This window comes from Branchiostoma floridae, chromosome 9 (assembly GCF_000003815.2).
Source record: "Branchiostoma floridae strain S238N-H82 chromosome 9, Bfl_VNyyK, whole genome shotgun sequence".
Taxonomy (NCBI): domain Eukaryota; kingdom Metazoa; phylum Chordata; class Leptocardii; order Amphioxiformes; family Branchiostomatidae; genus Branchiostoma; species Branchiostoma floridae.
This window is the reverse complement of record NC_049987.1, coordinates 8,371,391-8,384,807: the sequence shown is the minus strand read 5'-3', so window position 1 is coordinate 8,384,807 and position 13,417 is coordinate 8,371,391. Positions and strand designations below refer to the sequence as shown.

General features: G+C 41.5%; 1 protein-coding gene across 1 annotated transcript; it reads left to right on the top strand.

Moving 5' to 3' along the window:
- Positions 1-1,697: 1,697 nt before the first annotated feature.
- Positions 1,698-12,374, top strand: LOC118423178 (nose resistant to fluoxetine protein 6-like). The gene is made up of 17 exons (XM_035831209.1): positions 1,698-1,811; positions 3,001-3,312; positions 3,777-3,952; positions 4,114-4,204; positions 4,541-4,643; positions 5,313-5,416; positions 5,662-5,829; positions 6,150-6,246; positions 6,797-6,898; positions 7,595-7,766; positions 8,110-8,189; positions 8,409-8,495; positions 8,647-8,782; positions 9,345-9,522; positions 10,249-10,391; positions 10,645-10,822; positions 11,257-12,374. The coding sequence occupies exons 1-17, from the start codon at positions 1,715-1,717 to the stop codon at positions 11,325-11,327; spliced, it is 2,295 nt and encodes a 764-aa protein (XP_035687102.1). The 5' UTR covers positions 1,698-1,714; the 3' UTR covers positions 11,328-12,374.
- The last annotated feature ends 1,043 nt before the right edge of the window (positions 12,375-13,417 follow it).

The following is a 13,417-nucleotide window of genomic DNA, read 5'->3' as shown; positions in this document are numbered from 1 at the left end:
TATAAGGGTCCAGCAAGCTTCCCGAGTTGATGTCCGGTGTCGACTAATTGACTGACTGACTGTTAGACCTGGGTATTTGGACTCTAAAAAAAGTACTAGTGTCATGCTCTTTAAGCTACTAACAACAAATGTGCTACCAATATCATAGCATGGATAATAATGATCAGAATGAAGGACTGTTTGATTGCCTATTAACACTGCTAATCTTCCCAGCCTTGACTGAAAATGCCACTTGACCACTGGCTCATATTATAATGTCACCAGAAATATATTTTGCTCCAAGCAGAAAGACTTCTAATGAGCTTACTTGGTTTGAATATAAACCTCGGAGCCTAAAGACACTTGTTCATGCTTCTCTCCACTGCAAACAATTAACAGGTCAATGACATGTGCATCATCAGGCTAATCTGTTAATCACATCTCTGATTAGATTGGTAACAGAAGCAATCCTCTATTTAGTACATAGGAATAAGTTCCTTACATTTGATTGTCTCAAAGTTATGTCATGCTCACCATTAGCTATTCAAAACTAAATTCTATGAACAGCATTTAGGTTACCAAAGATCCAAACTTGTAAATTCAAGGCATCTCCAATTACTGGGAACTGACATCCCTGCCACGGTCTGCCATGGCGATTAGTTCTGCTCCACCTTTGATTTGTCTTTGAGTTGAGGGGTCATCTCCCTGCTGAGGCCAGGAGGCTGAGGGCAGGGGGTTAATTTGCTGTGACTGGCCCTTTTAGGGGAAGGAGATCAGGCTAGGGTGACACTTTTGTAAGGGATATTCTTCTCCAGTATAAGTTAAAGTAATTATATTAAGTAGATCGCGGTTTACATAATTAGCATCTCATTATGTTGATAATCACCCTAAGTACCTACCTACCAAGAGCAAAGAATATCCATCAATCCCCTCTGCAGTTATCCTTCTTAAAAGTTACGAACTATAAGACCCACTGCAGTTCCAAACAAGCTGCTAGGGGGCCCAAAATTACACCATTCACTCCTAGTCCCAACAGCTATCCACCACTTAAAAATCATGAACATGGCACTTCTGGAAAATTTAGGCGCAAGCTTTGACGCTCACTTGCAGTACCAAAACAAGTCGCCAGGAGGCCCATTATCGAACTTGACCTTCCTTTCTGTGTCCCCTACCTATCAACAAAATATCATTAGCATCCATGTAGAACATCTCGAGTTATCGTGTTAACAGACAAACGCAATTACATACAAATCCCGATACAGCACCATAGGTAAAAGCTAGCTAAACCATTCTCGCACATGACAATCCTTTACACAACCGCTACACACCTGCCAAATATCGTAGAAATCGCCCAGCTGCATTTTGAGTTATGCTTCTCGAAACAGGAAATTTGAACATATCATGAATCTATTATTCATTCTATGTTGAGCACATTTACCCTATATCATAAAATAAGATTGCCTACGAAAAATAAACATGTCATACGTTCTTTGTTCGTGTACAACCGCACCACTCACAGCCCAGGACTGTGTACCTCCGACCCAGCGCGTGGATGCCAAACTGTGCCAGCCCATTTCCTCAGTTACAAACTAAAGTTAACCAATCTATCTTTTGCAACCATTTGGACTGGGTAAAAAGGGAATTTCTCATCGCTTAAAACTCGCTTCTATATATATATGCAGCCGTCTATTTTTGGGGGGGGGGCACTCTTTAGATGGCCCGTTCGGAGTAATACATGAATGAGACCATAAAATTCAAGCGCAACGCGGGACGTTCTCTTTTCTGGGTGCCCCAAAGCGGAGAGTGGCCGGAGAAGACACCATTGCCGAAAGGTAAGCCATGCAAAACTACCGGCATTTCTTCTCCACATCACTCACACAACGGCAATATAGACGACAAGCGAGGTACATTCAGGTAACAAGCAAGAGTCCTTCAGAGGATCCATCTATACGCTACTGTGGACCCAAAGCATGGAAGTCCAACACACACAGCCCCAACTTCTCCATGTTACTCTAATAGTAAAGGAAACTAGAGCCAGAATTTTTCAACCGACCGATGTCGTTGACCTTACTAGCGAGCAAATTGCCAAATGTATTCGATAGTCACGTAGTACATAGTTTGGGTCAATGAGAGGTGAACAATCACGTGGTCTTGATGAAGGTCTTTTGTGGGGAAACTCACAAAAAATATTTGTTCTTAGGTTATTGGTTGGGCCGGCTACTCTGTCTTGGTAGCCAGGGGCTGAAATGCGAGTAGCTTACAATAGGCGGGGCTAAATCGCAAGGGTCTGGAGCTGCTGCGCCATTCAGCACAACTCAGGTGACCTCAATACATGAACGACTGCCACAATATTTACAGTGATGGCGTCAGCTACATTGCATCATCCACAAAAGAGTATGAAACGTTTAGGCTCGAGACAAAGAAACAACAAAAATGAGTTACTCATCAAACAGTTAATGTTAGAGTACCCGCTCCCAAGTTGACTGGAATAAGATTGAAGGCCATTTCTAGATTTCTGTAGTCAGCATAACAGAATCTCTGGGTGGATTACAATGATATTTGGTATGTGGGTAGTTGTTACGAAGACCAAGGTCAAGATTATTTTGGGCCCTCTGGTATGTGACATTGGTATTGCAGCAGAAATTCCGTTTTTTTGTATCTTTTTACCTGGATGTGCTATGGTCTTGATTTTCTTTGGTGGCAGATAGTTTCTGACGTAAGTGGTGTAAGTTTGGACCCCCTAGCAGGTTGCTCTGGAAATGCATGGCGTTTATGTCAAAATCTTCTAAGGAGGATAACTGAACAAGGAACGCCAAATTTGCATGTTATTTTGATATTTTTGTCAGAATGTCTGTCTATCTGTGTTTCCCTAGTTAATTCTATATGCTAGGCACATCTTGCCATGGGTTGACAGGGATTTAACAGAAAATACTTTGAAGGATAACTCCCAAACTGTACGCGCGTAACTTGACCTTTTGTCATCCACCAGTTTAATTCAGAGTGACTCAACATTTCTTACAGCACACATCGTTCGTCGAACTGACTGTACCCGAGCGGACAGCGAGATGAAGGGTACAGCAGGACTTATGCTTCTAGCCGTGCTGTCGCTGTGCGGCTGTCCACAAACTACTGCAGCAAGTGTGCATACGGATGACTTTCCTGCAATTGTGGATGACTTTCCAGGCTACTTCGCAGAACTGGAGAAGAATAAACCGATCAACTGGACAAGTACGCTAAACCTTTTGTCCACTGGCCAGATCAGCCAGGCGTGTTACAGCCATACCTACATCGTGCATAATGATACTACACTGGCCAAGTCTTACGCCCAATTTAGTGAGTACAAGTTTGATTTTATATCACAAGTATGATAAATTGTAGTGCAGCGTGTATCTCACTGACGCTGAGGCGCGTTTGCGGCGTCGCTGCGTTCAAGCTATTTTACTGAGTGCTGAAAGAATTTCATCCAAAGAAATAACAAATAGTTTTACGCTTTGTTTGTTTTGTTGTTTTTAGTCATACATAGTCGTACATTTTGCATGCTATTGCGAACATTGCTAAACATTGATTATGCAGATTATTTCATTATTTGCACAATGACAGCAAAAATGCTATGATATACCACTTCAACCCTCCTTGTAACGTACAATGTTGCATACGGGCTTTTGATTGACGTCATACTAATTATAATTTGAATCCTTCGACGACTATGGTGGCGGGTAATTGAATTAAGCCAAATTTTACACAGAATCTGACCCTTTATCCGTTCACTGACCGTCTGTACCCCTAACCCATCCCAGTGCTGGACAGCACAGGGAAACTGACACCTTCGGGAGTATTCGAAGGCAACTGGTTGGACATCGGAAACTACAAAGAGTGCACAGAGGATGCTAACAACGCTGTGGACAGGCCGGAAGATATCCAGGCCATGTACTGCCTTGTGTCGTGGGCAAAAACACCGGAGGCCGCAGAACTGGTAAGGGCATTACGTACGGCGAACGCAACATATAAAGGAAGACCAACTGAATCGATTTTTTAGCTGTAGTTGTAGCATAAGGTGATGATAACGTCTGTCTTGTCAAACGGCAGGTAGATACAAGCACATTTATGAAGCCAAATGATCCCCTTTCCCCCCAGAATCTATATGATAGTGATGCAAACTTCAGACAAGGTGTCTGCGTTCCTAAATCTTGCAGTGAATCCGAAGTACAAGACCTCACAGAAACAGGTATGTTAGTATTGTAACCAGCTATGTGAGTGAACAAGTGATCTTTGAAAACTTCGTTGTAACGTTTGATGTACAACTGCCCAGTTGTCATATGATGGTTGTGATCGTGTAAGATTTTAAGCACATGGAAAAGCCAAGTTACGTTGTTTTAACAATTAGGCCATGTTAATTTGAATATATGCATGACATTCCATGGAAACCTCAAACTGATGTGAGGGTGAGAACAAGAAATAAATTGGTCATAAAAAGTTATTTCATAGATTCATAGATAGATACAAGGTGGACACAGTGCACCATAATCTTGGTTTGCTTATTTCTAATTACTCTCTTCTTAAGGCTTTCTCGGAGTGAAGCCGATGCCATCCTGGCTTCCGGTTAACGTGTACTGTCAGAGGGAGGAGACTTACGCCACATACTCAACTGGAGCGATTGTTGCGCTGTGAGTTAACATTACCAGCTTACTCATACTTCAGCTAATGTCGCCCTTACTGCGACAAAGACTTCGCTGAAATACCCCCAGTGCGCAAGATACGCTTTGCTTGGGAAGTCATATTGCAGTCTCTGATACTAGTATATATATATGTAAGATCAGGACTATACAAACATCAAATGAAATAATGACTGAAGTACCATGGAAAACGTGATTGACTTGATGACTATAAACGGCAGGCCATCTCGAATCCTGCCCGAATGTGTCTGAAAGAATATCTGGAATGTAGTCGGAATGTCTATAGAATACACTACGAATGCACAGGAATAGAAAAGAATTTTCATTCTGGCGGCATTCTGGCTCATTCCTTCTCGTGCGAAGGGGATTTAAGGCCCTTTTGGAATTCCCACCCGAATGGCCACGAATGTGGCACGAATTTTGCAAATAATTCAATCCGCCTGGTTCTGCTTGATTCCTGCTGATTCGGTTTCAGTGTGAAGGCCCTATAAGACTTAGTCTTTTTTAGATACTGTCGACGACTTTTCATAGGCGAACTTAAAAACCGCGGACTCTATGCATGTAGACTCGCCAATATTACAGTGACTGGTTTTACTACAAGAAAAATCATCACTAATATGTGACAACGTTTAACAATGTCAAGCTTACCTTGTGCCACAGGACTGTTATCGCCATCATCCTCTGCGTTCTTGCAGTCAGCACATCTTATGAGTTATTCATCACCATCCGGTTTCCTGAGGAGGAGCGAAAACCATTTACCACCTGTAAGTGTCTATGAAAGGCAGTTTAATCGTGACTGTAATTATCTTATAAAGGCGTTGGCGCTATTACCGTACACAAAGTAAAGCACTTGCCAACAAGCTTTCCATATGAGTGCAATTGAAGTGACCCAAAGCCTGATATTGATGCAAGTACTTTCACCTTGATGTATTCTTTATGAACAGAAAGCGTTCTTTTATCGCGGAATAAAACTCTCAATTGCTTGCCCCGTTGTTTGTCCATCTGACAGCACGAGTTGGCCGGTTCTGTCTGTCCTGTTCGGTGTACTCCAACACGAAGAAGGTGTTCAACACGTACCAGCACCCCGGACAACTTCCGGCGCTTCACGGCATTCGGGTTATCAGCGCACTGTGGATCATCTATGGCCACGTATATGGCTTTCCCCCCATCGACACAGGCAAGTATCAATGTCAATTGACTTTCAAGAACAAGTGATCTATACGTGTTTCGTTCTCTCTGTATCTATGTAGCCGGCCCTTCGGCCTAAGTCATCTGGCCCTGCTTCCACAGGCAACAGGCACTCGGCGTGGCAGTAGATGGTTAAACAGCATAGAACTAATTTCTACCGATAACCTTTACATATCTAGCTGTAAGTGAATTCGAATTATCTTGTATCTGAAACGGTTTGTAGAAAACAATTTTCTCAGCTGCCTTCGATTCATTGCACTAGTTATAGGTTTTGAAAAACATTAAACCATTAATAGTTATTGATTACAGCTAACAAGGTTGAAAAAACGGAAGATGGAAAGCAGTGGTGGTTCTTGATCATCCGCGGTAACTATGACATGGCAGTCGACACATTCCTTCTGCTCAGGTACGTATACGCGAGCCTCTAACCTTAGTCTCCAAATAACTCTCAATATATCACGTAGGCCATCATGAGTTCTTTTGCACAAACGAACATGAAACCTAGCATACAATTTCATCAATGTCACGTTGACTGACCACATGGAACATTCAGGGCTCTATAATTGCACCTACACGTGTGATGTTTGTCTTTTATTTCAATATAAATCTAGAAAGTACTTTTTGATTGCACTACAATAGCAAAATCATTATGCTCCTATCTCTGCAATGGCAATGGGACTATATCAATGATTTATGCATGTCTATAGACTTCGTGCTTAGCTTCAAAACATACTTTTCATCCATTTATGATGGTTAGACATCCAGGTAAACAATATTCAAATACAATTCAATCTCTACAACTGGATTAAAACGGATTTACTTCGGGACGTTTCGAGTGACATCCATCACTCTTCTTCAGTGTCAATGTAGTGACATTGACGAAGAGTGATAGATGTCAACGATGAAATTGTGGAGATTGAATTGTATTTGAAAATATTTCAAATATCATCTTCCAGTGGTTTGTTGGTGACGTATCTCTTCATGAAGCAGATGAAGAAGACGGGTGGACAGTTTACATGGAGAGACTATGGTCTACACGTCTTACACCGTTATTTCAGGTAGGACAGTTTACATGGAGAGACTATGGTCTACACGTCTTACACTGTTATTTCAGGTAGGACAGTTTACATGGAGAGACTACGGTCTACACGTCTTACACCGTTATTTCATGTAGGACAGTTTACATGGAGAGACTATGGTCTACACGTCTTACACCGTTATTTCAGGTAAGACAGTTTACATGGGGAGACTATGGTCTACACGTCTTACACCGTTATTTCAGGTAGGACAGTTTACATGGGGAGACCATGGTCTACACGTCTTACACCGTTATTTCAGGTAAGACAGTTTACATGGAGAGACTACGGTCTACACGTCTTACACCGTTATTTCAGGTAGGTTAGTTTACATGGAGAGACTATGGTCTACACGTCTTACACCGTTATTTCAGGTATGACATTTTACATGGAGAGACTATGGTCTACACGTCTTACACCGTTATTTCAGATAGGACAGTTTACATCGAGAGACTATAGCTACGGTCTACACGCCTTACACCGTTATTTCAGGTAGGACAGTTTACATGGAAAGACTATGGTCTACAAGTCTTAGTTCCGGTAGCACAGTTTATATGGGCAGACTATGGTCTATGTGCCTTATCTTGCGTTGGGTCTCTTTCGATGTTGACCACACGCAAGACACATAGGGGTATAAGCATTCAGTACTAAAGTCCATGTGTTGGTTGGTATGCCCAGGTTGACACCAGTGTTGGCCCTCCTGATCATGATTTTCACGTGCCTGATTGCGTACATGGGGTCTGGGCCATGGTGGGCTATCCGTGATAACTTCACCATGGACTTTGTGCAAAACTGTGAGAAGTACTGGTGGGCGAATCTGCTGTACATCAACAACTTTGTCGGACAAAGGGTGAGGTCAAATAATTACTTTGCCAAGAAAGTTATTTAGTGCCGTTGATTTGTCAGGAAATTGTGGATGGATCCATATGATATTTGGTAGGTGGGTCTAAGGTGGGGAAAACATGATGAGAATGCCCCCTAGCAACTTTCTAAGGTACCGGTACTGCAGCGGAATTTCTGGTTTTGATATCTCGTGCTGTGGATATGCTATGGTCGCGATGCTTGAGTGGTAGATCTAGCTTTTTGGGGCAGAGAGTTTTGATTTGCATTTTTTAATAGCCCTTGATTATGGAAGGCATCTCCGACGTTTACATTATAAAAAATCTAACAATCACTGTTTTCCCATTTAACAGTGTTTTACTCATGGCTGGTACCTTGGTGCGGACATGCAGCTGTACGTAACACTTACAGGGCTACTCGTAGTGCTTTACAGGTTAGTGACCCAATGTGAAAAATTGCTTAGACTGCACTTTTCACTACCTAACTCCTTGGCAGGCTTATGGCTTGTTATTTACGTAACGTTTAAATGAAAACAACATAACACCGATAACGCCGAATATTTCTTAGATTCCACAGAAATGTCTGCTACATTAGTACTGATTTCTGAAAGCGTGATCTTTACGAGCTTTTCTTCTGCCCTTTACATGTATAGGTACCCAAAAGTTGGAGTCGCAGTTGCCTGTTTTTTGATCGGATCCAGTTGGCTTCTAAATGGAATTTTGTACCATTTCCTGGTCAAGTAAGTAGTTTGGATACTTGAAGTAGCATCTTAAATATGCATAACTGTCTCGGTCTCTCTTTCTTTATAGATATTTACATATATTTTTTCCTCTTTCAGATTACTGTTCGATAAGATGAAAATTCATGATTATGTGCTTCTTTTTCTGTAGTGTGAATGGAGAAAGCTACAGTTACACGACCTACCGATGGTCGTTCACCAGGATGGCTCCATACCTCATCGGCATACTGCTGGGCTACCTGCTCTTCAGGACCAACAGGAAAGTCCCGGACACTCCTAATACAAGGGTACAGTTATACATAAAAAATAGCGTAGACTAAGTTGACATAGCCTGCTGTCTAGTGCCCACAATGTATTGTTCATGTCGTAACCTAAATAAAGTCAAAGTTGACTTATTTACACCGACATGCATGTATAACAACTGTAAGCTTTGTTACTTGCATGATACAAAATGTACATATCGATGAAGCTCAAATATGTTGGTAGGAATCCTAGTACAACTGTATACACATATCAAAATTTGATCCGTGTATACTTTTGTGTTGGAAGAAATTATATACTACAATATTATCAGTATATGTCAGATATTGAGATATGGCAGAATTCGAATCACCGATTCTAGTCGTGGAGATCCCCATCGACACAGACTCTGATAAGGATGCTTAGAAACGTGTTAAGGTGGTATGTATGTGCTATGTATCTATATACATGTAATATCATAACATACATAGTCACTGCTCAAGAATATGCACAGCCAGTTTGTTATTGCACACTTATAAGTATAATTTGCTTTGCTGCAGTAATTTCTCTATAGATGTTTGTGGTAACATGAACCTCTCTGTATTGCAGGGGTTGATGTTGCTGGGTTGGATTGTTGGTACTACCTGCGCTCTGGTGGCCTTTTTCACCCCATTCGGTGCTCCCGAAGCCAACCTTCTCGGCCATCCCGCCTGGAAAGCCTTTGAAAGAAGTTTGTTTGCTGCAGGAGTTGCTTGGGTTGTGTACGCATGCTGTGTGGGATACGGAGGTAGATTAGCTTATGTTACATCAATCAAGCTGCCAGGGGCTGATAGGGCCTCCTCCACAAGAGCTTTTGGTAATAGACGTCTAACCTGAGAAAAAAATTCCCAATCCAAGAACTACGAAATTTATCACAATCAACTCAATCCAATGGGAGCTCAGAATTACCTGTCACTGTTGAAACCAGTCATCCAAACCGCAACACCATGGTAATAAAGAGCTATCAGTCTGCAAATCATCAAGTCTAGCAGGATTACGGTGTTCCCTAGATATTCCTGACTTCGAGGTGTTGACCATTATGCTTCTAGGACCGTCACTTGTAGAAGGGCTGCTAGAAGCATGACTTTAAAATGTCTTCCCCAGAGCTTTTGATCGTTGTGTGTTTAAAAATATGACTAACAATTGTAAATTTTAGCTGGTAGTCGAGGAAACCAGTATATGCTCTGTAGAACTGTACAAGTTGTATCTGAGTCAATGTCTGATATCTGAGTGACTCTGTATCTGAGTGAGAGACTGAGACACAATATGCATTAGCTGCTAATGAATATTGCATTTCAAAACTGTTTTGAAGAGTAACTCCTATACTTGCTAAACTGTCTTAACCTGTCTCCGCTGATGTGCCATGGTTGGGACCAGACTGAAGTCTGGTAGTTTACGTTAGTATTCATGGGATGTTTTTACATATAAATCATAGTACAGCCTTGGTCTTTAATATAATTGTGGTCTCTGGCAGGTATCATCACAGAGTTCCTGTCGTGGAGTGGCTGGCTGCCGTTAAGTCGCCTGACCTACACGGCGTACATCATACATCCCATGATCATACAGGCCTACTACATGGCTTACAGGGGCCCACGGTTGTACTCATCCCTCACCTGGGTAAGACACTTGTCAAGACTAACAGACAGAAATAAAAGCAGTCTGATTTGCTTGCATGGCGTTAGGTGTGACTGCAGTACCTCAGTGCACTCCATGCCATACAAGAAAACCTACCTATAGTTTGGTAACCCAATTTTCTTTTCTCTGGACACAGGTGGACCCATTTCTTTCAAAGCCATGTATGAATCCACTTCTGAACTGTAAGATTACCAGTATATCCAACCTTGTCTCATCATGCCTTTTCTTCCCGCAGTGGTTCATGTTTGTGAGTTTCTCCTTCATGTCTCTCTTGTGTGGTTTTGCTGCCTCCATGATGGCGGAGGCTCCCTTCCTGGAGCTGGAGAAGATCCTCCTTCCCAATCGCAGGGGCAGAGAGGCTAAACCTGAGACAACTGCAGAGGACGGTCATGACAGTATGGCCATGAAAGCAGGTATTGTCATCACAGTCCAATTTACATGTGTGCGCAAGGTATAGCCTCCATAGCCGGCTCGCAGGCTCTCTGGAACTTTTTTCATTTTGTTTTTGCTCCTAACACCGTTTGTGCTGAAGACCGAGTACAAAGAGAAATTGCCAGCAAAAGTGTATCGTGAGAAAAACAAAACAACGAAAAGGCCTAAAGAGCCTGCTATGGAGGCTAAGCCAGGACAAAATCACGAACTAAATGTCTTTCCATTGCTGATATTCACAACCAAACAAACCGGGTACATAACCAGATCGAGGCAAATGCTGCCAAGTTGTTCAATGATTTCAATCGTTACTTGTCTTCTTTTCTGTCACAACAGGACAACTATGCATTTTTAGGGAGTTAAAGTCCACTAGAAATATTTAAAGCCTTTGTGTTGACGACAATCTGTTTCCCCACAGTTGAGTGTGACCCAGACCCACCACTGCCACCCCATGACGGCAAGGGCACCTCTGGTCCTAATGGATGTTAGAAATGACTTCAACATTTTTGTCTGCAGTAGCAAGGGGAACAGTCATGGAACCGTCAACATGGAAATCCATTTTAGGCTATAGGCCTAGGTGGCATTGATCTTCGCTAACATTTAATCATAATTCAAGTATTATAACCATTTACAATGTCATGTCACCCATGTGAGACCTTGCATATCTTGGTGGACTAACATTTACAACATGACAATATTTGTGCCATATTTCATTAAATTAGACGGTATCGGTGTAACATTAATTAACACAATGGCAAATGCTTCAAATTCCAAGCTTTTTACTTGGACCTATCCCACATTTGCAAGAGAGAACATTACACAGTAATAACTAATATCACTAGAGATTTGGAGATTAACATACAAATTAAAGTATTTTTTAAGCTTTTTTTTTCTTCATTCTAAAATATACCAAGAAACTAAGACTAGTGTCTATGCAGTCTCTACTATTGCATATGGAGTGATAAGATATATTAGAAGAATTACATGGGTAACGTTAACTACATGCAGTACAGGCTCTGTACAGTCTATGTACACATGGGTTCTGGTACGTCACATGGGCAACGGCACCTATCACATGGGCAATGGCACCTATCACATGGGTAATGTTGTATGGGTAGTGGAACAGTCAGAAAAGACAAATAGTACATTTGTCAAATACTGAGGAGCTTAAGGCCTTGGCATATGTACAATCTATTACTACATTATGATTACTTAATTGAAGTCTTTGTAAGATTGTACATAAATTTCACAATGAAATGAATAAATAGAATAGCAAAATGTGAACATCACAATTCATGACTAATGACAATTTATATCCAGTTTTTGTCAAATTGGATTGAAAAATAGAAATCACTAACCTGATGATCGATGGTCCTTAAAATCCACTAAAATGTAGCTGGCATTCACGCAGCAAGTGAAGTGATTTGTTTGCTTCATACAAGGAGGTTTTTTTTAACCTCCTTGCTTCATACATAACCAACACAGCTTTATTTACATGATGCTCACTTCAGAAAATAAATTTATTGTCCTTATCAATTTTTCAGTCTCATTTTTGCTCAATCTTCCTTTTGAATTCAAAGAGGAGAGGCCTAGAACCTTCACCCGGAGGCGTCGCCAAGATAAATCATTGCCAGGCACTGTAAATGCAGAAACTTTCGCGGTGGTTTGATATTCGCGGCTTTCGCTGCGGCCGCTTTGCCGCGAATTCAAAACCACCGCAAACATTTTTCCATAACAGTAAGAGAATACAGTGCATGGTGTAACGAAAAGTGCATAGCCCTGGACCCTCATGGGCGCTAGTCTCGCCAAGTAAAATCCTGGCTACTAGCATGCAAACGTACAGCGATCTGCCGCTATTCTTCACTGTTATCACTCAGAAAACGACAATGCTGACAACAAGCACGAGACCTTCGGGTAACAAGTCTGAACTTGTGAAGTAGCCTTGCAGAAGGTCCTACTGACTGTGCTACTGTGTACTTGTCACTCAAACGCCCCCCTAGCTGTCATCTAAAATCAACACTCTAACTAATGCCATAGCTCATTAATACTTACTTAAATGAACAAATTTGAATAAATAAATGAATACAGTAAACGTTTTCAAAATTGACTTATGATGCATTTCAACCGGCATTTTTTGCTGATATTTTTTACTGTCAAAACATGTTAGCTGTTGTTTTTTGCTGTAATTCAATTGTCCACCTCTGTACATCTGACGTTCCTGTTTACATGACGTTTTCTGTTCTATACAAATATATCATGTTTTGTTCAGCGGTGCTGTTAATATAAGCCAGTTTTCTTGTGTACGGCACCACTGTGTACTGTTTTACTTTTATGTTGCAATAAAAATATATCCATCCATAGGCTAACACAGATCCAGTGCACCACCTGACACACAGCCCTAACTTCTACAAGCGACTATTATAGTAAAAGACATAACCAGAAAGTTTCACCCTGAACCACTCAATGTCCTTAACTGACCTTACTTGGGTCATTGCCAAGTGTGCTAGTATCAATAGTCACGTGCATAGTTTGATTCAATGAGAGGTGAATCATCGCATTATGTAGACAAAAGTCTTCTG